This window comes from Lithobates pipiens, unplaced genomic scaffold, assembly GCF_037356315.1.
Source record: "Lithobates pipiens isolate NorthernLeopardFrog02 unplaced genomic scaffold, aLitPip1_a1.2 Scaffold_10, whole genome shotgun sequence".
Classification (NCBI taxonomy): Eukaryota; Metazoa; Chordata; class Amphibia; order Anura; family Ranidae; genus Lithobates; species Lithobates pipiens.
Genome location: NW_027507686.1, coordinates 213,795,760 through 213,821,290, shown reverse-complemented (window position 1 = coordinate 213,821,290; position 25,531 = coordinate 213,795,760). Strand labels below are relative to the sequence as shown.

The window sequence follows — 25,531 nt, the reverse complement described above, 5'->3', positions numbered from 1 at the left end:
TTCAGGATCGTTGCCATAGCGGACAGCGTGTCTGAACATTATGGGGTGCAACGAATCGTGACCGATCCGTTATCCGAACGGGCCGACCTGTTCGGATCGACACCCCATTCGGCCTAGCTCCGGAGCGGGCAACCATCTTGGTACACCCGGCAGCGGCGAGCTGCACGCTGACATCACCCCCAGCGCAAGTTGTTCAGCCTGTGTCAGCCCAAGTGAATGAATTCCGGAGGAGTCACGCTGCCCTCATTCAGAAAACTTCTTTTATGCAGGTACCACTACATCTATTACCTAATCTAACCTAATAACTATCTGCTATCTATTAGATAGGGTTAGATAATAACTAACTACTATCTAAGCCTTTCCACTTGCTTTTATCATTCAGTTGTGGTGGGCACTTAAATACTCCATAACAGGTACAAGACACTGGCAGACATTGAAGGCAATGATGCGATAAAAATTACATGTAAAAATATAAGGGAATGCTCGGCACAGCCAGGGGCGGACTGACAACTAATGGGGCCCCCGGGCAATAGGAGATTATGGGGCCCCCGGGCAATCAGAGATTATATGGCCACACGGTATACACACACACAGTATACAATGGCACAGTATACACAGACTTGTTTCAATTGGCTTAGAAGGTACTGGAGAGGTGGGGCAGCTATAATCTTGGGATTTTTAGACCAAAAGGATGTCGGTAAGGGACATTTCAGAGACAGATGTAAAAAAAAACACAGATTTTTACATACTTTCCCTGGTTTTACTGAGGCTGGCAACCCTGATGGGCCTCCTAGTGGCCGAGTGGCCGAATGGTCAGTCCGCCCCTGGGCATAGCCACATTGTTTATTTAAATAAAAGGTATAACACTATCTCCCCCTCCCCCCCCCCCCCAATAAAATGCAGCTTATTACAAGCACAAGCACAAAAACATAGTCAGCATATCACTGATGATTTGCGCCAAGCTCACCACCGATCAAAGTTCCGATCAAAGACGCCAATAGTGTTGTACTGATGGGTCGCGACATGATTGACATCATCCCGGGACTCATCACGGCGGTCCGTTTGGAGGAACTTTGATCGGTGGTGAGCTTGGCGCAAATCAGTGATATGCTGACTATGTTTTTATGCTTGTAATAAGCTGCATTTTATTGGGGGGAGATAGTGTTATACCTTTTATCTTTTATTTAAATAAACAATCCCCCCCCCCCCAATAAAATGCAGCTTATTACAAGCATAAAAACAAAAAGACAAAACGTATGTTTATTTGTCTTTTTTTTTTGTATTTTTTTGTATGCTGATCCGAAAATTGATCCGATGTGGTGCCCGGCTGGGTGCCTTTCCCTACATGGCTGTCTAAAGAAGTCTCTGAGTCTACTAATTAACATTGCAACTACTAAAGGGTGTCCTGGCCCTAACCCTCTTTCCCACAGTTCTGTTAAGAGAAAATAAATCTCTTTGCATTCAAGAAGTGTTTGGTGCCCGTTAATCTACCTTGCATTGCACCCACCATGCCTCGTAACCCACTCTACATAGAGAAGGATGTCAGCTGTCCCTAATGGAGGTCACCATTAGGCCTGGAGAGGCCCGGGACTTGGCTACATACTACTTTTTTTGAACTTGGACTCGGTGTGCTCACTGCCCACCACATCATGCTGCACCTACCCACAAGCTGCTGGAGCTGTAAATGTAGAGGTCAGGTGTTCTCAGCCAGGGCTTTTGCCCACCAAGTGCTCTATAAACGAGGGGTCAAAGTGTTTGCTGGGGCCTCATGATGGCTCAAATGGTGCATCAGGATGCTGCTGCCTACTGCAACCCACTCCAAAAAGTGTATCAACTGGGACACTACTGAAATCACATGGTGCCAGACACCCTTATGCATCTAACACTGCCCAATGTATACAGTAGGGTACCTTTACTGCTAATAAGCTCTTACAGCTATCATTGGGCCCATCTGGTCTGTCCCTTGTCTATTCTGGACAACAAGTTACATGTGTTGCTTTATAATATGAGGTTTAGATTGCTCTGCATTATAAAACAAAGTTATGGGAGATCAAAAAGGAGTTCTAGATGCCAACTTCATTGACAATGGCAGAGTTGCCTTTTTGCATGGAGGCACAATATGATTTTCAACAGAGTGCCAAATAACCTATAGACCATCCTTTCTCAACCTTTTCAACACAGAGGAACCCTTGAAATAGTTCTCTGGTCTCGGGGAACCCCTGCTAAAAAATTTAAAATCTAAAACTCATGATACAATAGTGTGATGGTCAGTGGGAAGAATGGTCCTTATACCTGTGGTCATTGGGAAGAATTACCTCCTTACAGATAGCCAAAAAGATCAATGGTGTCAGTGGGGACTTATCTGAGAGCAGAAATTACCCAATGCTGGAGGAACCCCTAGCAAACTCTGGAGGAACCCTGGTTGAGAATAACTGCTATAGACACTGACACATACCTCCCAACATTTTGAGATGGGAATGGGGGACACCTACTAACAAATGTATGTAGGCATAGGACACATCCCCTTAAAGGAGAATTAACCTTAAAAAAAAGGTTAATTAAATCCACAAGGACTTTTTTTACCACTTCTATTCCTTTTATATTGGCTTTTAAAATGTACAAATGCAGCTATTTAGAAATTGGATGAAAGGTTTCGCACTGGGAAACACTTTTTGAAAGATCAAAAGTGCATTTGATATACAACTATATGGATCAGACCCAAATGAGGGACAAATGAGGAGGAAAGAGAGACAAAATCAGGGACAGTCCCTTGAAATCAGGGAAAGTTGGAATCTATGACTGACAGTAAAAGATCAAAGCAAATCAAGTGATATGAAGCCACCAATAGTAAGACAACAAAACTAAACTGGTTACCTTTCAAAGTAGTATTGAGGTGAGGTGAGCTTATCTGGAGGTGCTTCCTGCATGGTATGGATATCACTGTTCAGCCATTCCTCCAGGCTGGTGACTAGGAAAATGTCTTACTTCTATCTAGCACTGAGTCAGCGTCCTTTCACTCTACAATCCAGGAACAGTGGCATTCTTACAGTCCATGTGCTCAGCTCCAGCCTATCACCTGCCTCTTTACTTCTTACATGTTCTGTTGAACATTGACCACAAATAACACAAAGGAGGAACTGGAAAGTCTCTAATAGACGGTGTAACTTCTCCCTTCCAGCTAAGCACTTTGTGAGCCTTAAGAGACACTGCAATGGATCTGATCCGACGCTCAAATGTGGCCAATTTAGACCTTAGAGGACTAAACCAGATGACTTTAACAACTTGAGCTTCCGCACCTGCATACCTTCTAGGGACCTGCAAAATGTATATTTATCATCAATAGGCCTATTCATTCAGCAATAAGTTATGACACCAAAGAGATGCATATAGAATTTGTTTACAAATTTGCCTTTCAAAATGTACTTTATGTTCTTTATCTTATAATGGGAAGAAGTGAAAAAAATAAACCAAAACAAAATTACTAATTAATTAATATTATATATATTAATAATAATAATAACAATAATCATTTTGTTTTGTTTTATTTTTTTCACTTTTTTCCCATTATAAGATAAAGAACGTAAAGTAAATTTTGAAAGGCAAATTTGTAAACAAATTCTATATGCATCTCTTTGGTGTCATAACTTATTGCTGAATGAATAGGCCTATTGATGATATATATATATATACATTTTCCAGGTCTCTAGAGGGTAGGCAGGTGCGGAAGCTCAAGTTGTTGTCTTTTTACAGTTTGAGCAGTATTAGCCCTTGTACACACGGTCAGAGAATCTGTCGGATTGCGTCTTATCGGACCGCGTCGTCAGATAATCCGACTGTGTGTGGTATGCATCGGACTGATTCCGTCCGAATCTCTGTCGGACCCAATTTTCCAACATGTTGGAAAGATTTCCCGACCAACTGGGCCGGACGGACCTAATCCGATCATGTGTACAGCATTTTCATCGGACCAAGTGCCACGCATGCTCACATTCAAATTCCTACATCAAAGCTATTGGCTACTAGCCTGAATGTAGTCCCATCGTAACGAAATTACGTCATCACGTTCTGAAAGATCGGATTTTTCGCCAACTTGGCCCGACCGTGTGTATGCAACAGTTTCGGACACAATCCGTCGGACTAAATCCGACGGGCAAAATCCGACGGATTTGGTTGGCAAAATCTCCGACCATGTGTACGTGGGCTAAGAAATAGAGAAGAGTGATTGCAAAAGAAGACTAATGCCGTGTACACACGACCGGACGGCGAAGGACCAACGGAACGAATCCGTCAGGCAATTCGATCGTGTGTGGGCTTCATCGGACCTTTGCTCTCTAAAAATCAGACGGACTTTAGGTTTAGAACATGTATCAAATCTTTCCGACGGACTCAAGTCCGTCTGTATGCTAGTCCGATTGATGAAAACCGACGCTAGGGCAGCTATTGGCTACTGGCTACGAACTTCCTTTTTCTAGTCCGGTCGTACGTCATCACGTTCAAATCCATCGGACTTTGGTGTGATTGTGTGTGGCCAAGTCCGTTCGTTCGGAAAGTCCATCGGATCTCTGCCGAAAGTCTGTCGGGCAGACCGTCAGACCTAGTCCATCGGAAAGTCCTGTCGTTTGTACGCGGCATAAGTGGTCTATCGAGTCTGCCTATTTATTTATTTATTATGATTTTTCATTTCTTTTCAGCCACTTGCCTACTGAGCACTTTTACTCCCTTCCTGCCCAGGCCAAATTTCAGCTTTCAGCGCTGTCGCACTTTGAATGACAATTGCACGGCTATGCAACACTGTACCCAACATTTTTATCATTTTTTTTTGTACACAAATACAGTTTTCTTTTGGTGGTACTTTTTTGCTAAACAAACAAAAAAAGAAAATATGAAAAAAAATCCCCAACTTTCTCATAGTTTGTTATAAAATTTTGCAAACAGGTAATTTTTCTCCTTCATTGATGTGTGCTGATGAAGCTGCACTGATAAGCTGCACTGATGGGCACTGATAGGCTGCAATGATGGGCACTGATGAGGCGGCACTGATAGACATTGATGGGCACTGATAGGTGGCACTGATGGGTGACAATGAGAGGTGGCACTGATGGGCACTGGTAGGGGGCACTGATAGGCACTGATAGGTGGCACTGATGGGCACTGGTAGGGGGCACTGATGGGCATTGATAGGCTGCACTGATGGGTACTGATGAGGTGGCACTGATAGGTGGAACTGATGGGTGGCATTGAGAGGTGGCACTGATGGGCACTGGTAGGGGGCACTGATGGGCATCATTGATGAGGAAGCATGGATGGACACTTATTGGCAGCACTGGTGGGCAATTATTGGCAGCACTGGTGGGCACAGTAGGTTCCCTGTAAAAGTTGGAAATTGCTGTGGTCAACATCACTACTACAGTGATTGCCACTAGCAGGACTGCTGTTATAAATCACAGGGCCCCGTACAGCCTACCTGACAGTGTATCCCCCCCCCCCGCCAGAGGTGAGGACATTTTTTATCAGTCCCCTTCTTTGCAGCCTCAGTTGTAAAGATGAATGAATTAGAAGCACTATAAAAAATCATTGCTTATTCACAAACTGAAGCATAGTAAACACAGTTTACTATGCTTCCCTGATAAACGGACACAGGGGTGATTGGTACTGATCACTCACTGTGTTCATTCAGGAAAGGAAGGGGACAATAAATTATATATTTATTGGCCTTTTTCCCCACTCACCATCCTGAAACATCCCCCTGTGTTTCTGCAGCAGCTTCCCGCATTAGAGGAGAGTAGGGAAGCCAGCAACACTGCGGGGAAAAGATGCACACAGGGGGGCCCGGGCAGCAGATGGAAGGGGTGCATGTGCTAGAACCAATCCTCTGTAGTGCAGCTGGAGGGATCCCATGCCAAACAGCTGTCTTGCTGCTTAATGTACACAGGAGGTCACTTGCTTGGCATTCATTGTCGCCATATCGATTTTCCATTTTCTTAATGAATACAAAGTGTTCTCTGATTGGACAAGATGGAAATAGTGACATCACCAACCCACCTCTCCACCTTGTCTAATCAGAGAACACTTTGCATTCATTGACAAAATGCAAAGTGTTCCATGAATAGCACTTGTGCCAACTGAGCAATGCAGCAGGGCAGCCGCTTGGCATAGGACCCAGGAGCTAGTGGAGATTACTGTAGTAGCAGAGCCTGCTTTAGGGATTTCCAGCTTCCACAGGTATGGCACATAAATAATCACATTAGTACAAGCTGAACCAATGTAACTATGTAAAAATTACCTGGAATTCATCTTTAACATTTCTGTCTTATGCCCTGTACACACGGTCAAAAATTCCGATGGAAACTGTCCGATTGGATTATATTGTTGGGAAAATCCGATCATGTGTGGGCTCTATCAGACTTTTTCAGTCGGAAACTCCGACGTAAAAAATTTGACAGCTGGATCTAAAATTTTCTGCCCAAAAAATCCGATCTGACTTTTTCCGATTGTTTGTACAGAATTCCAATTGGACAAAGTGCCACGCATGCTCAAATTACGAGACCAAAGTTATTGGCTACTAGCCTCTACGTAGTCCCGTCCTACACAACGAACGTATGTCACCACGTTACAAACGATCAGATTTTCCGACAACTTTGTCTGACTGTGTGTACACAACACAACTTCCTGACAAAATCTGTCGGAAAAAATCCGACGGATTTTGTGGTCGGAATATCCGACCGTGTGTACAGGGCATAAGGCTAGGTTTCCACAATTGCGACCTAACAGTCGCGTGATTTTGCCGCGATTTTTTGCCGCGATTTTTGACGCAATTTTGATGCGGCTTGCAGTCACTGCAACTTGAAGTCGCACAGATATGAACAGTACTTATTGGAAATCATGGAGTATGATATATCATGCGACTTTGCAGTCCCAAGTTGTATGACAAGTCGCACTAGTGGAAACCGAGCCTTAGGCTGGATGGAGCCTAAGCCCCAAGCATGTTTAAATTCACTTACTGTTCACTGTCTTACTTCCCGTTTGTTTTAAGTATCATCTCCTGATACTTATTGGTCTTAACCAAAAGGATGGCCCTTTAGCGTGGAATCACGTGCTTGTACATGATTATTTTCTTCCGGGTCCGGAACGCGCACACGCAGCGCCAGCGACCTGTTTCCGCTGTGATTGGATGTCCGCCGGGAACCACCAATGTTTCCAGAGGCAGACAGAACAGCGGTCTGCCTATGTAAACAAGGCAGATCGCCGTTCTGTGACAGGAGAAGCCAGAGATCTTTCTGCTAAGCAGGAACACAGATCTCTGTCTTCTTATTGTACAAGCACCCCCCACACACAGTTAGAAAGCACCCCATAGGGACACATTTAACCCTTTGATTGCCCCTGATGTGAACCCTTTCTCTGCCAGTGTCATTAGTACAGTAATGCCCTGTACACACGGTCGGACATTCTGACCACAAAATCCATCTGATTTTTTTCTGACGGATTTTGGCTGAAACTTGTGTTGCATACACACGGTCGGACAAAGTTGTCGGAAAATCCGATCATTCGGAACTAGGTGGCGTTCATTGCGTACAACGGGATTACGTAGAGGCCAGTAGCCAATAGCTTTCGTCTCGTAATTTATTCTGAGCATGCGTGGCACTTTGTCCGTCAGAATTCTCTACAAACAATCGGAAAAAGTCAGATTTTTTTTTATTAGGTATGTTTTATACCATAAAGTAAAAAATATTATTTATTTTTTCAAAATTGTCTGTCTTTTTTTGTTTATAGTGCAAAAAATAAAAAACTCAGAGGTGATCAAATACCACCAAAAGAAAGCTCTATTTGTGGGAAAATTTAATTTGGGTACTGCGTCGCCTGACTGCACAATTGTCAGTTAAAGTAATGCAGTGCCATATAGAAAAAGATGGCCTGGTCATGAAGGGGGGGGTAAAACCTTCTGGGGCTGAAGTGGTTAAAGCAACTAGTATTACTATAAATAAAAAGAACACATTCAGTAGGAGTTTTTAAAGACAAAAAAAAATAACTTCTGGTAAAACGCATGTCAAAATTACTTTTTAAAGGAAATAAAGGCTTTTTAAACACTTAGCAACCGGCCCATAGCCAAATGACAGCTACAGGGCGGTTGCTTAACTCTTGGAGGGCGTACTATGACGGCCTCCCAGAATTCCGCTCTCAAATGACGGAGCGGTCGCATGTAAACAAACAGGCGTGATTTCTGTTTCCTCCCTCCCCTCTCTGTCCAGTGTGAGCGGAGAGAGGAGAGATCGGTGGCAGCAACGCTGTGGGCTGCATGTGTAGTGCCCACAGCGATGCTCAGTGACAGATCCATCGATCCATCCATCCATGCTCACCCATCCATACTCTGCATAACCATCCATACTCTGCATACCCAGCCATACTCTGCATACCCATCCATACTCTGCATACCCATCCATGCTCTGCATACCCATCCATACTCTGCATACTCTGCATAACCATCCATACCCATCCATACATACTCTGCATACCCATCCATACTCTGCATACCCATCCATACATACTCTGCATACCCATCCATACTCAGCATACTCATCCATCCATCCATGCTCACCCATCCATACTCAGCATACTCATTCATCCATCCTCATCCATACTCAGCATACTCATCCATCCTCAGCAATACTAATCCATTCATCCATCCATACTCATCCATGCTCACCCATCCATACTCAGCATACTCATTCATCCATCCTCATCCATACTCAGCATACTCATCCATCCTCAGCAATACTAATCCATTCATCCATCCATGCTCAGCCATCTCATCCACCCCCATCCATAATTAGCCATACCCAGCCATACTCAGCCATACTCAGCCATACTCAGCCATACCCAGCCGTATGCATCCATACCCATCCAGACCCAGCCATACCCAGCCGGACCCAGCCATATTCAGCCATACTCAATCATGCTCAGTCATACCCAGCCATACTCAGCTGTACCCAGCCATCCCATCTATACCCAGCCATACTCAGCCGTACCCGGCCATACTCATTCATGCTCAGCCATCCCCATCCACGGCTCATCCATCCCCATTCATGCTGATCCATGTCACATCCATGCTACTACATTGCCTCACAAAAGTGTAATAGGTAGTCAAATTATTTTTGAAACTTATGTCCCTAGAACACCTGATGTTGCCCCCTGCATGTTGGTCCTCTGTATGTGGCCACTCTGTGGAAAAGTCTCACACATGTGGTATCGCCATACTCAGGAGGAGTAGGAGAATCTATTTTGGGGTATAATTTTTGGTATGTACATGTTATGTGTTAGAAATATTGTGTAAATGGACAACGTTGTGTAAAAAAAATGCGTTTTCATTTTCTTTACACATTTTCCAAAAACTTGTAGAAAAAATGACATGTAAAAAGACTCCATATGCCTCATAGATTATACATTGGGTTGTTTTCTTTCCAAAATTGGGTCATTTCTATTGGGCCTTTAAAAATGTAAGCGGTAGTGAAGAAATTATATGTGTAATATATGCTCCAGGAATGCCTGATGGTGCTCCCTGCATGTTGGGCCTCTGTATGTGGCCACTACTCAGTGGTGTAATTTGTGCTATGCATATGCTGTGTGTGAGAAATAACCTGCTAATATAACAATTTTGTGAAAAAAAGAAAGGAAAATCTTGATTTTGCAAACTATTTTGGGAAAAAATTACAACTTCAAAAAACTCACCATGCCTCTTACTAAATACCTTGGAATGTCTTCTTTCCAAAAAGGGGTCATTTGGGGGTTATTTGAACTTTTCTGGCTTGTTAGGGTCTCAAGAATTGAGATAGGCCATCAGTACTTCAGGGGTGATTAATTTTCAGAGACTGGCACCATAGCTTGTGGACTCTATAACTTTCACAAAGATCAAATAATATACACCTATGGCTCCCGCTGTTGTTTGTATCTCCTGTTCTCCTGTGAGACCAGGAAGAGAGAGCGGTGCTGCAGCTGGAACAACACTGGATCGGTAGAAAGTGACAGATAAGTGTTTATGGGTGGGGGGGCGGGGGGCACAACAGGTAGTGGGATGTTTTTTACTTTAATGCTGGGAATGCATTACGGTAATACCTTTTGACTTTAGAACCACTTTAACCCCTAGCCCACTACCTATATTCTTAGAATACATTTCAATTTAAATCTTTATGCTAACTGAATCCAACACCAATCTAACCCCTGACCATTAATCTCAAATTAACACTAACTCTTAACTTGTCTTTTACCCTTAAGGCCCCTTTCACACTGTCGGACCCTTCAAGTCCGCCTGTCAGTTTTGTCGGCCAGAACGGGAGCTCCATGCTAGTGTATGGAGCAACAGATGTCAGTGGTGACATGTCCACTGACATCCGACCCGTTCGCATCTGTCTCTGGTGGATAGGATCGGGTGATATCTGATGAAAACGGAAATGCCGTCCATTCTGGTACGATCTATCCATAGCAACTAGCGGCGCTCAACAAGCCCCTCCCCGCTCAGTGAGCATAGAGGGACCTGTCATCCGCCGGCTCAGAGGAGATCAACGGAAAGATCTCCCACTGAGCTGCCGGACAGAGGCGGACTCCGAGGCAGCGCATCCGCCTCGTGAGAATGAAGCCAAACGTACACACGACCGGACTTTTAGACGGACTAGGTCCGACGGTCTTTCCGACGGACTTTCGTCGGAGGTCCGATGGACTTTCTGACTTTCAGAAGGAGCAGACTTGGCGTTTTCAACGTGATGACGTAAAGGAAGTTCAATAGCCAGTAGCCATTAGCTGCCCTTGTGTTGTATTTGGCCCGTCGGACTAGCATACAGACAAATGGGTTTCCTGATCTTTAGTCCATAGGATAAATTTGAAACATGTTCTATTTCTAGGACCATTTGATAAAAAAAAAAAAAAAAAGCAGTCGGACTAGCCCACACACGATCGAATTGTCCGACGGACTGATCCTGCCGGTCCTAGTCTGCCGGAAAGTCCGGCCGTGTGTATGCGGCATTACTCTCAACTCACAATCGAAATCCTAAACCAAACCTTGACCCTTAACCCTCATCCTAATCCCTTACCAAAAACCTCAGGGGTTTTTTATTTTATTTTTATTTATTTTTTAATCAAGTAATTTTTTTTATTTTATTCCCAATTTACAACAAGACTCAAAACACACAAAACATTCCCACCAAACAATAACAACAAAACAAAACAAAACTTTTTTGCGCCTTCCACATGAAAGACCTTTTACCACATCAAACTCAATGATTACATTCTCCCTACATAAGGTTAATGAGTATAAATCTAACCATTATATTCAATCTGATCTTTATTTAATCAAGATCTATTTCATTGTTAACTTTCCTCAACATCCTTAATATGTACAATTGATTACTCAACTAATATGGAAACTAACCACCAGGACCACATTTTCAAAAAAAATTATGGCTTCTCCTTTGTTTATATGCCAATTCCTCCAGTTTTAGATTAAGATTAATCGATTTGAACCATTACGCTATTGTTGGTGGAGAGTTTGATATCCATTTTTGTAATATAAGTTTACGGGCTTTATACATAGATCTTAACCTGATGATAGACATGATATTTCTCTGCCAGTTTATCAAATGGATGTAAAAGCTTGTTATCAAAAAGTTGATGAAGTAACACAATACCGGCTCTTTTCATTACCTCGAGTAATTGCAAATTTTTCTAAATGGGCATATATTGGGTATATCCCTCATGAAGAGTTTCTTTTTGAACCATAGTCCAAATGTTATAAATTAAATGAAATATAGTAAACAATGTTTACTATAAAAGTGATAAGCTACTATTAGCTGCATTGGTGGATCCATTGGCAGTTGAGAAAATATCATTTTCTGTATAGGGTCCTCCCGATTTATCTCATTCCAACCATATAATTGCTGAAGTTGTGATGCCAGATAATACAGTCTGGCATTAGGAACAGCTAAACCTCCTTCATCTTTCAAATATTCTGAGGCAACCATACAAGACAATTATGTAAAAAGTATAGTAGTTGTGGCATTCAAACCATCTTTATCAAATTGGCTCTGCTGGCTACTGTTAAAGGTAACTTACTCCAGATATTCCCCACTTGTTTAAAGCGCTTCTTCTTTACATATGTGCTCACTTGTGGTGTAACTTGATTGCCTAGACATTTAAATGTGGAGACTACAGTTATTTAAATGCTGATATTGGCAGAAGAGTCACCAAGTAGTCCTTACCCTCAGCCTACTCCCTTACCAAAATCCTTAGTTTAATCCTCAACTCTAAAGCCCCATACACACTATCAGATTTTCTGCTGCGTTTTTCCTTCAGATTTACCAAAACCATATAATATGAGGTCAAACCTTAGGAGTTTCAATTTGTAAGCAATCAGTCAGGCACTTCTACTACATGGTTTTGGTAAACCTGAAGGAAAAACTCAGCAGAAAATCTGATAGTGTGTATGGGGCTTTAGTCAACCGAACCCAATTTCTAAACCTACTCTTTATTCAAACTTCTAACCACAAGGCCAAAAAGCCATACCACTGCTTGGAAACAAGACTAAGCGACTCAACTATGCACAAAAACATAGGGACTGAGGTGCAGAAAAACAGCGGTAGGTGCTCTGGACTGATGAGTCAATTTAAAATATTTGGCTGTAGCTGGAGGAAGTTAATTGGTGAAGGTCTCAAGAGTAGTACAATAATGAGCGTGTGCAGGCAACAGTGAAACATGGTGGAGGTTCCTTGCAAGTTTGGTGCTGCATTTCTGCAAATGGAGTTGGACATTAGGTTAGGATGGTGTTTTCAATGCAGAGAAATACAGGCAGATACTCATTCATCATGCCATACCATTAGGGAGGTGTGTGATCAGCCCCAAATGTATTCTGCAGCAGGGCAACAACTCCAAAAATACAACCAATGTCATTAAGAACTATCTTTAGTGTAAAGAAGAACAAGGAGTCCTCAAAATGATGGTTGGCCCTCATGGAGCCCTAGAAGACCTAGAAGAATTGATGCTAGATTAAGAAGATGGAGGACCTGATCCTCACTGCACAAAAAAACAAGAAATTTTCAAAAAAAACTGGGACCAATGGAATATCTTTATATTCTCTTCTGAGGGACGCCGCCTCCTATCATCATAGTGCATTATACATCACCCATTAAAGCCCTTGGGTAACAGCTACCATCGTGTCTCCTCCCCGCCCCTCCCCATCCCTCTCCGCCTTCCCGTTCCCCCCCTCTTTTTTTTTCTCTCTTCTCTTTTTTCCCCCTCTTTTCCCCCTCTTCTTTTGCTATTCCCCCTCTTTGCTCCTCCCCCACTCCACCCTCTAAAGAAAAGGGAAAAGTCAGGAAGCACGGCCCCTGCTCCCCTTCGAGCTTTGGGCCCATTTGTAATGGGTCCGTGGCCTTGGGCCCCATGAGCTTCTTCTTTCCCTCATGATAAGCATTAAAAGGTCATTTTGTAATGGAATATAACTTCAATTGCTGACTAATTTGTAACGTGATGTGATTATGATTTATTTTGTTCCATTCATTCTCTATGTATAATGTCTTCCCCCATTTGGTGTTGAATAAAGTTACCGTATATACTCGAGTATAAGCCGAGATTTTCAGCCTCTTTTTTGAGGCTGAAAGTGCCCCCCTCGGCTTATACTCGAGTCACCGCCGTCTGTCTACCCGATCAGCGTGTCGAGCAGACAGACGGCGGCCATTCAACTATTCAAAAGCCGCGCCTCCCTGTCTGTGATAGGCGGAACACTCAATTTCCCAGCAGTCAGTGGTCCGCCTATCACGGACATCCGCTCATCCTCATACTACGGACGAGGATGAGAGGATGTCCGTGATAGGCGGAACACAGACTGCTGGGAAATTGAGTGTTCCGCCTATCACAGACGGAGGCACGGCTTTTGAACAGTGGAATGGCCACCGTCTGTCAGACGAGAAGAGGTGTGGCGATCCTGGCATGGCCGCCGTATGTGCAGAAGCACACAGGCTCGGGACACAGGCTCGGGACGCAGGCTCGGGAGGCAGGCTCGGGACGCAGGTAGGCTGGACACACAAGGCTGCACACACAGGGATGGACGGACACACAGGGATGGACGGACACACAGGGATGGACGGACACACAGGGATGGACGGACACACAGGGATGGACGGACACAGGGATGGACGGACACACAGGGATGGACGGACACACAGGGATGGACGGACACAGGGATGGAAGGACACACAGGGATGGACAGGCATGTCTCACCCTCGGCTTATACACGAGTCAATAAGTTTTCCCATTTTTTTTGTGATAAATTAGGGGCCTCGGCTTATATTCGGATCGACCTATACTCGAGTATATACGGTATATTTGAAAAAAAAAGAAGAATTGATGCTGTTTTCAAGACAAATGGTGGTCTCACCAAATATTGATTTGATTTGTATTTCTCTTCAGTTCATTTGCATTTCATTTTGTTAGTTAATAAAAATAAACTATTAACCCTTCTATTTTTGAAAGTATTCTTAATTTACAGCATTTTTTCACACCTGACTAACACTTTTGCACAGTAATACACATATATATATATATATATATATATATATATATATACAGTATGTGCAGAGACAGCTGGCAACATTCTACTACTGACAAAGTCCATCTTGCTCTGTCTTTCAGCAAAAGGCAATCTCATTCTTAGATTCTTTGGCAGTAACTCAAGTTATTAAAAACTAGAGCATCTCACTGTGTTTCAATCAAGGTCTACCCAAGTGTCATTGTGATTGAACGCAGCTGCTATTCAATTAAATGTTCTTTGTCTCTGCAGAAGAATATACTGTTACATCCATCTAACAGTATTGAGCTGGAAAGGTCAAGTGTAACTTCTTATGAAATGTTTATTTTATATTTAAATTTTCTTTAAAATATGATCCAAAATAATTTCCAGTATGAGAAGAACTGCAATATACATAGTGCAAGAGGTTCAGTAATTGTGCATTATTTGTATCCTGCAAATTATACCTAAAAAGGAATTCCAGACAAAACTAATTTCAATAATAAATATGCAATGTGGATATTCTATTTGCTGCGGGTGGCCCAGAAAGCTCTCTTACCGAGACTCTCAGAAGTGCTGATTTTTCTGCAGAATTATAATACAGATATCTTTGCTGTTCACAGCAAGCAGGGTTTCTGTACGTATTATTCAAACATATTCCCTGCCCGCCTTTAGTTTAGAAGTACCAGATGGTGACAGGGTCTCTTTAACTCTCATCTAGGCAAATCCTTTAATTTCCAATCAAAAAGTGCTGAACGAGTGATGCTCTTTATTCATTTATGGCTAGTCAATGCCAGGTTTTATGTTGGTGTAGAGTTATTTTCGAGCCGCAGAGGGGGAATTTAGGTATCAGAAGTAACTCTTATGCCACGTACACACGACCGGACTTTCCATCAGAAAAGGTCAGACGGTCTTCCCAACGGACTTTCGACGGAGTTACGATGGACTTGCCCACACACGAACGGACTAGAGTCCGTTTGTTTTGAACGTGATGACGTACGACGGGACTAGAAAAGGAAGTTCAATAGCCAGTCGTAAATAGCTGCCCTTGTGTCGTATTACTAGCACACAGACGAACGGTTTTCCCGATAGGAATTGAGTCCGTCGGACAGATTTGAAACATGTTCTATTTCTAGGTCCGTCAGAATTTTTTAAAGAAAAACGATCGGATTATCCCACACATGATCAGAATATCAGACGGAATGATTCCGTCTGACCTATTCTGCCGAAAAGTCCGGTCGTGTGTACGCGGCATTATTGTTTCTTTTTGCCCTGGCTCAAATAACATTGGTTATTATAGCATCACCATAATGTTTGCTCAAAAAAATCACTTCTCTCCATAATGAAGGTGAACAAGTGAACAACACAGATTATAGAAAAACCTCATAAAAGACAATTCTGTTCCTTCTGCACTGCCTTGTTGAATAGTTGAAGATAATAGTTCTCCAACCACAATTCATTTTTTTCTGCATTTTAGAGTCATGGGTTCTTTAAAAAAAGTTGCCTAAGTTATAGTTTCTATGAAAAATTCTATATATCCCAGTACATACAATAAAAATAGGTAGGTAATCTACTCACCAGCGTACTCTCCAGCCACTCCATGACATAAAATGCTGTGGTGTTGGGTATTTGGTTTCTCAAAGCTTCCCGTTCCTGCGGACTTTCCACCATTTCAAGGGATATTTTTAACTCCTCTACTAGATGCAAAATTGTTATAGTTCCAAAGTATTCCACTGGCATCGACGATCCCATTTCAAAGACTCCATTGGCAAATTCGGTGACTGCTTTTGTCCCTGTTGGAAATAAAGGAGTATATTAAAATGTTGGTTTTTCTTTGTGTGTCTAAATGGAAACTATTGTGGTTTTGGGTTTTATAATAAAGCGAATTAAGACTCGGGCAACATTATAAGTCCAACAGTGTAAGACTTTCTGCCACTGCTTGTTTGCTTAGGACCACTTTTTCACCCTTTCCACAGTACTATGTAGAAATCTTATGCCCACACACGATCGGTCTTTCCGGCAACAAAATCGTGGAATTTTGTTGACTTCAACTTGTATTGCATACACATGGTCACACAAATGTTGACCAACAATTCCGAACCTAGTGATGTACAAGATGTACGGCGAGCCGATAAAAAGGAATTTCAATAGTCATATGATTTCTCCATTATAAAAGCTAGTTTTACAAGACCAAGCTCTTGCGGCTCCTACTTGATTCCGAACATGCGTGGACTTTTGTGCGATGGACAGTGTACACACGATCAGAAAGTCCGACAACAAAAATTTGTTGGCGGAAAATTTGAGAACCTGCTATCCAACATTTTTTGGCAGAAAGTCTGACAACAAAAGTTCAATGGAGCATACACATGGTCAGACTTTACGCCAACAAGCCCACATCCAACATTTGTTGGGAAATCAAATCGTGTGTACAAGGCTTTAGAGTTCATCTTAGTCATTGGGTCTCTTCAGGTCAACCATTCTCAACCGTGGTCCCGTGGAAACCCAAGGGTTCCTCCAAAGGTTGGTTGACTTCCCATTTGTAAACACCACTTGGCAGAGCTGCATATGGCCAATGATCTTTTTAGCTGTCTAAAATAGTGGTATTACCACTGGGGAAGGGAGACAGGAGATCCCCTTGACCTCCAATAAATTGGTTTCTGCAGGGGTTCCTCAAAACCTGAAAATTATCGAAAGGGTTCCACTGGGGTAAAAAGTTTTAGAAAGGTTGCTTTGGAAGCCCACGATCTTTGATGGCTTAAAGGAGTTACTTATTGGCCAATTTACTTCACTATACTTCAGTCTAATTACTGACCTACTACACAATGTTCTATACAACGGAGAAAATGAGGGATGGTCTTATGGTAGAAATGCCCTGAAGGGGGATTTTCCGCAGTTACAAATTACTTTTTTTTTTCAAAGGAATTTAAGGTTTTCATATTTCACCACTTGGTGTCCCCACAACACTGGCTGAATAGCAAATGTCTGGAAATATGTACAAAATGACGAAGTGCTAGAGCAAGCAACATTACCAAGAAAGCATATAGCTAAATAACACGAACCTACTAATGAATGTTCACTGCAATGGCCTATCTACCTAAATACTTGTGTTTTGTAAAGATGCTGCAGAGGTAAATCTTATCTTATAAAGTCAGCAGTTTCTAATTTCTATGTTGGTCAGATCTTTGCACTTCAGACTACACAAGAGGCATTACAAGGGAACCCTACTTCTCTCTGATACATTTTTATCATTCATTATTATCTAATCATTTAATTTATTATTTTTATTATTAATTATTATACATTTTAATTAATTAAATAAAATAAATAATTTTCTATTATGGAAATAAATAAATAAAGCAGCAGAATGCGATTCCAAAGTAGGTGGGAACATACCCAGGAACTATGCCAGGATGTCTCATTACCAGATAACCAAGAGACTACCAAGAGACCTCCTCAGGGCTGCTGTTACAAATCACAGGGTACAGCTGAACTGACAAGGCCCTCCCTCCCCAGAAACTATCAAAGCAATATTTTCGCTAAAATCATTATTCACGGACACAAATGCAACAAACATTACAAAATTCCTGCTAAATCTAAAGGATAAAACTGCATTGAGTTCATAAATAAAGCTCTATGTGTGAATCAGATACTGGGGCTCATACACATGGGCACTCTGGCCTGTACAGTGTCAATCAGTGTTTTTTTTATATATGCCTGGAGTTTTGTGTGTGTTACGCTATGGGGACGAATACAGACGCAGGTCCTAATTTAACAGGGTTATGGGTGTAGGTGTATGGCCCTGAACACAGACAATGTGCATTTGGGGTCACTGTCAAGTTAGAACCTGTGGCTGCACTCATAAAGCCGCTGCATCCCCATAGAGTAACAGGCGACTCCAACCACACAAAACTCTCTTTTATACAGTATTTGCCAGAGAACCCCTGTGAATGAGACCTTACTTTTTTTTCTTATTATTTTTTCTTAATTTTTACAATAAAAAAAATAATTCACAATACTGTGAGGAGGCATTGGTGAAAAATCAGCGGTCTAAACATACCCCTGATGTCTCACTTTTGAAACAGAGAAAGGGACTGAGGACACAGATCCCAATCCTTTCTCTGCAGCCTCAGCTGAAATTTAGAGTGAATGTACAGAGGCTTACTGTTCATTCACAAATGTAGCGCAAAATGAGTCCATGTACTATATAATCAAATATTATACAGAAAGGAGAGATGAAGCCACCAAGCGATGAAAGAAATCTTCTAATGCTATACCAAATTCAAGGTGACAGTTCCTTCCACCATCAGTATATCGTACTCTTACCGAATCTGGTGGACCACTGAAAAATCAAATGGTCAAATAGGCTTAATCCAATACACAGGATGAACGGATCCAGCAGCACCAATCCATGAATGAGGGCAAGATGAAATCTGGTAAAATTCCTTCAGCAGCATGGAATCCGAAAAATCACTCTGATGCACTAATGATGCTCATGGGATAAGGTTTGCTGTATATATCCAGTAGCGTCAATCCAGCAAGCAGAGTGCGTGCATTGTGCTCAACCTACGTGTGAAAACCAGCCTGAGAGGGAGGTATAATTGTTGGGCGTTTTTTTTGCTGTAGTGACCTCTCTGCACGTACTCTGCTTGCTGGATTGACGCTACTGGATATACACAGCAAACCTTATCCCATGAGCATCATTAGTGCATCAGAGTGATTTATTGGATTCCATGCTGCTGGAGAAATTTTACCAGATTTCATCTTGCCCTCATACGTGGATTGGTGCTGCTGGATCCGTTCATCCTGTGTATTGGATTAAGCCTATTTGACCATTTGATTTTTCAGTGGTCCACCGGATTCGGTAAGAGTACCCTATACTGATGGTGGAAGGAACTGTCACCTTGAATTTGATATATCATTAGAAGATTTCTTTCATCACGTGGTGGTTTCATCTCTCCTTTCTGTATAATATTTGATTATATAGTACATGGACTCATTTTTCACTATATTGTAAATTTGTGAACTTTGTGTGGCAAGGCAAGCTTGAGCGTAATTCCATTGGAAAAACCATCCAAGTTTTTTCTGATGGAATTTCTGATCGCGTGTACGGGGCATTACTGTTCCTATCCACATGGCAGTTTTAGATGTTCCAGGTCCACCTTTCACATTTTTCTAAATATTAAATAAATTGAAAACCCAGGAAGAAGAGTGGGAACGTCTCACAGTGGCACAATAGATGTGCAGACCCAGAAACTCAAGTGTAGGGATCTCGCCAATAGAGGCCTTGACAGATATAAGAAACCGTCAAATGGTTTAATGTCAAACTCCTGGAAGACAGCTAAACACGTTGTTGAAATACATATATAGGAGATGTTTTATCTGCAAACAAATCTTTATATGTGTTCAGAAAGTCTTGAGATATACATAGACCTACTAGACAAAAGAGCCAGGTTGGTGACCTGACATTTCCCTTCTGCAGTTTAGCAGTACAGCTTGGTCACTTCCCTGCCCTCATTCTGTGTTTTGGACAATAAAGGAGTGGTAGAAGCACAGTAATCATTCATTCCTTTTTTTTTACTCTGCTATCTCTTCCTGTGAGATATTCCTCACCAGTTCTTATGCATGGCATAATGCTGCTGTTCAAAGGATTACAGGGGACTAAAATCCAGGCAATTACCCAGGTTACATTTTAAAATGCATTTAATCATTTTTAATTAAAACATTTGTAGTAATTGGCAGTTTCTATGCAACTACCATTCAGCTTTAATTCCCTGGCATTTATAATATTTACATTTGCAATGGACTGCTTACAGAGAGAACTTAATCAGAACAAAAAGTCAATATTAATTATAAGTTAGAGGATTGTGACTTTTTTTTTTTTTTCACTCAAAATGCAAAACTGCCTCAAGTGTTTATAGAAATACAGCGCGGAGTATCAAATAAAAACCAGATGAAGAGTCCAAGATCATTTTAGTAATTGGTAAAAAGTCTACAAAACAGTCAACGTGTCTTGGGGGCAACACCACTCCCCCCTTATCAGGGCTCAACACAGGATAAAGCTTGGGTGGATTCAGAGAAAACAGTGAATTTACAGGTCTACATTAGAACCAGTATTGAACTCTCCCCACGGAGTAACAACTTGACATCAGTTATTAAAGTGGTTGTAAACCCTTACAAACCACTTTGACCTACAGGTAAGCCTAGATTAAGGCTTACCTGTAGGTCCAAGAAATATCTCCTAAACCTATACGGTTTAGGAGATATTTGCCCGAAGACAGGCACCGCTGTCTACGGCGCATGCGCCGTAGACAGCGGCGCGCAGGCGCACTGAGCGTGGCATTTCCAACAATGGAGCTGCGAGACCCCACCGAAAAGATGGATGCGCCGGACTACAGGGGACAGCGGTGACATCGCTGGCTCCTGTGTGAGGTAAGTGACACATAATGGGCTACTATGAGATGCATAGTAGTCCATTATGCTTTGCCTTTGCAGGGAATGAAAGAGGAAGTAAACCCATCAGGGTTTACTTCCTCTTTAAGCAGCAATGGAGCTCCATGGCTGCTCAGAAATGGGTTTGCTGTTGCCCCTGAAATGCATTTACTGTTTTTATATGACTTTTTGTACCAACAATTAAAATGGTTTTGGTCTGGCTCGTCTTTCTGTATTTCTATGGCTTGAGCTACAGTTGGGTGCTCACCAAGGGAAGCCTTGATGTATGGGAGCTTCCTCGCCAAAGGTATTGAACATGCTTGAAGTTTTCCTTCATCTGACTTCATGCAAGTCTGAAAGTTCCCAGAGAGTCTTGGAGTATGTTGTTCTGGAGTCAAGAGTGTCTTTCCCAGCTTTTCTCAACCAATGTTCCATGGAACCCTAGAGTTCCTCAAAAGGTTGCTATGGGTTCCATGAGCAATGAGCAACTTCTGCCTCTTAGGTGAGTAACTACTTACACCAATGATTGTAAGCATGATATTCTTCCCAATGATTTTTTCCAGCTCTACAAATTTAAGGAAAATTTTTCCCAGTATTCAGCATGCTAACTTACCATGAGCTGTAGATATAGTAATTATTGCAAACCAGGGGTTCCCTGAGACCGGAAAGTTATTTCAAGGGTTCCACCATGTTGAGAAAGGCTAGTCTATCCAGTTAAAGGAAGAAATAGCTGCGCTGACAGTGAAACCACTAGTGGTAAACCAGTGCTAAATAAATTAAATTTATATATATATGGATGTGAAAAAATGTATATATAAAAAATAATAAATAGATTGAACATAGATTGAATACTTAAATGAATAAAAGTCCAAAAGAATATGATAGCAAAGAATTGAATGTGGGTGTGAAACTTAAAGGTTTTTTTTTATACTTACCTGCTCGTTTTGCACAGAATGGCCCCGAATCTGGTCTTCTGGGGTCCCTCTGCGGCTGTCTCTGCTTCCCCCCGCAAGTACTTCTCACGTTCATGCGAGCTCCCTCGCATTGGGGAGAAGCACTTGCAGGCGCGCTCCCGTGATACAGCCAGCGGCTATAGCTGCTCACTGTATCACTCGGCCCTGCCCCCCGGCACGCCGCGTCATTAAATGTGATTGACAGAAGCTGCGCTGCGCTGCTTTCAATCCATCCACTCCAGCTGATCAACAGCCAGGCTGAGCGGCAAAGAGGATATCGGAGGCGAGCGCGGGACTTTCGAGGGGTCAGGTAAGTAAAACAGGGGGGCTGGGGGCGCCGTCACTGTCAGATGTTTTTTCACCTTAATGCATGGAATGCATTAAGGTGAAAAAATGTTTACCTTTACAACCCATTTAATGAAAAATCGAATATAAAATGAAGTCCAAATTATCAACTAAGATAATGTGATATAAATGTGCAATCTTCCGTCACCAATGAGTGCTGATCACCGTGAGAAATACACGCTTACCAGAGTCAAGCAACAAACAGCTTGCGGCTGTTAAACGGATAAACAGCTCAGAGGGCGTCAAACCAGGAACCCAATGCGACCGACAAACCACTATTAAGATGTAGCAGAGATTCTTGGATGTATACCAGGTGTCACCCAGAAATAGAAAAGTGGGAACTTCCCATGGTGTAATACTGATACAATTGTTTAATATGAAAGATATAAAAAACACTTACAAACGTAAAAGTAAAAATAGCATAAACAGCCAGCCGGCTAGCGAGCGCCCGTTCGCTCAGAGAATCAAACGCGATGACGTCAGCACGTCCTGTCCACCTGACGCACGTTTCGTCATAGGATGACGTCATCTGGGGTACGTAGTCTAGTCAGTTACTGATCCCCAATCCATTGAATCTATAATAACTTTCTTTTCCATTAGTCTTGATTTCAGTCAATCAACCCTACTGTAACCAATGCATTTTAGACTTTACCACTGGCTTGACACTCTATGACCCCTTTCACACAGGGGTGCTTTTCAAGCATTTTTAGCGCCTGTAAAGCTCCTGAAAAGTGCCTCTCAAGCCAACCCAGTGTGGAAGCCTGAGTGCTTTCACACTGGGTGCGGTGCGCTTGCAGGACGGGAAAAAAGTCCTGCAAGCAGCATATTTGGAGCGGTGTGGGAGCGGTGTATACACCGCTCCCAAAGCGCCCCTGCCCATTGACATGAACGAACACAGATGCTATTAACCCTTTCTTCTCCCACTATCAGCGGTCGAATAGCCCTGCGCTTTACCATTAATGTCCTCACCGCCCCAGTGTGAAAGTAGACTATAACTTGACAGTGTGTAACATGAGAGGTACGTTTTAAACGTTCTTATGAATGTAAAATATTCATTCTGCTTTCTCTCTGCTTTTTAATGCTGTGCTAACCTTTAGGCTCAGTTCACACTATGACCGGCATATGAATCGCACAGGAACCACACCACATTCCCGTTCAATCCACATGTAATTGAGTGCGGTTCAATTTGAGCCCATTCATTTGGAATGGGCTCAAATCACACCACATGCTGAAATTTTGGAACCAGACTGCAATCGCACCATCTGATGTCGTCAAACACGCTGCGTTTGCGACTTGCATTTGAGATCACACTAACGCTGATCACAAAAGCAGTGCAATTTGAATGCAGTGTGGGAAACATGCACGGATTGCGGCGTTTCCCGCAAGGCATTAGTGTGAACCTAACCTCAATTAACATGGTGAATTCTAGCTCAGTAGGGAAGGAAAATCCTCATAACATACCCAATATCCCACACATATTTGCACTGTAGCTTGTGTTTATCAGCTACTTGCCAACACTCCGTTTACAGAAATAACAAAAGCTGAAACAAAGCAGAAATTGTGGTTTTCTGTGTGCCAATTAATGAGTAAAGGGATCATTTCTGACAAGGCGGCACCTTTATTAATAGTAAAGAGCGGAGAAGGAGACTTTCCAAGCAGCATGATCAGGGCTGCAGGCCATGTCAGTCCTGTCACATCCACTCAGCTTCTTACCAACATTCAAATTATTTTGATTAGACATGTTGACTTTAGGGAACCACTTTAAAGGAAAATGTGAAAAAGTATGTACAAACATTCATCTGGCCGGTCGAAATTCTTGTGTAGATATTCTTCTTCTACTAAATACAGTCATGGCCAAAATTGTTGGCACCCCAGAAATTTTTCCAGAAAATCTATTTTTTCTCACAGAAAAGTATTGCAGTAACACACGTTTTGCTATACACATGTTTATTCCCTTTGTGTGTATTGGAACAAAACAAAAAAAGGGAGAAAAAAAAGCAAATTGGGCATGTCACATGAATTTCCAAAAATGGGCTGGTCAAAATTCTTGGTACCCTTTCAAAATTGTGGATAAATAAGATTGTTTCAAGCATGTGATGCTCCTTTAAACTCATTTGGGGCAAGTAACAGGTGTGGGAAATATAAAAATCACACCTGAAGGCAGATAAAAAGGAGAGATGTTCACTTATGCCGGCCATACATGGTTCGAATTTCGAAAGAATTTTCTTTCGAAAATCGTATCTATGAATTTTCGTATGAATTTCACACCATTAGTGGGCTGCAGCAACAGCCGATTTTCGTGCGGAAATCAAATTTGAGGAATCGGACATGTTGTAAATTTTTTGAAAAACGAACGATTTCTAATCAATGATGGGAGAATCGTGCGACAAATGTAATAAGAAAAGAAAATTTACTGAGAGAAAAGAAGATTCCCGGCCAAGAAAATTATTTTCTGTAGCAACATGAGGTGAAATTGAAGGCTTGGTTGGCCGAATTTCGAAAATCAATGGTGGCATCATCGGATCACAAAAAAAACGAATTTTCTGATTTTGAAAAGAAAATTCGTTCGAAATTCGACCATCGAGCTACTGTCCTTTCTCTCTTCCAACAATATGGAGCTGATTTACTAAACCTGGAGAGTGCAAAATCTGGTGCAGCGGTGCATGGTAGCCAATCTAGGCCAATATGTATTTTGCTACATATTTTTGGTAAACAAATATCCCAATAAGTGTAAATTAATTGGTTTGCGCAAAAGTTATAGTGTCTACAATCTATAGGATATTTTTATCTATTTTTATTACCAGTAATGGTGGCGATCAGTGACTTATCAGGCACTGTGATATTGCAGCTGACATTACTACACTAACTGACACTTTTACAGTGACAATACACTTTACATTATACTATTAACACAAAAACAGTAATCAGTGCTAAAAATATGCACTGTCACTGTTCTAATGGCACTGGCTGGAAAGGGATTAACATTAGGGGCGATCAAAGGGATCACTGTGGGCCTAGCCTGTGTTCTACTGTACTGTGTAAGGTGCTTTTACCAGGGGAAGAGATGGAATTTATTTCCTGGTTTGCAGGGACACAAACTCCCTTCCCTCCTGTCAAACGGCGATCTGCCTTGTTTACATTTTGCAGTTCTGTATCTCTGCCTGAGGACATCAGGTACCCTGCACCTGCCGATCGGTTTCTACTGTGTGTAATCACAGCGGAAACAAAAAGCCGCCGGCGCCCCTTCCGTGCCCCCTAC

General features: G+C 42.2%; 1 protein-coding gene across 12 annotated transcripts in view; it reads right to left on the bottom strand.

Annotated features, from left to right (window-relative positions):
• PPFIBP2 (PPFIB scaffold protein 2) overlaps positions 1–25,531 on the bottom strand; it is a 358,545-nt gene that overhangs the window by 213,964 nt on the left and 119,050 nt on the right. For 11 of the 12 annotated variants that reach the window (XM_077460920.1, XM_077460921.1, XM_077460924.1 and 8 more), the window contains exon 4: positions 16,124–16,338. In XM_077460920.1, the coding sequence (XP_077317046.1) occupies positions 16,124–16,338 (215 nt within the window). Of the gene's footprint in view, positions 1–2,874; positions 3,035–16,123; positions 16,339–25,531 lie in introns of those variants that run through there. The other variant, XM_077460931.1, reaches the window with a different exon arrangement.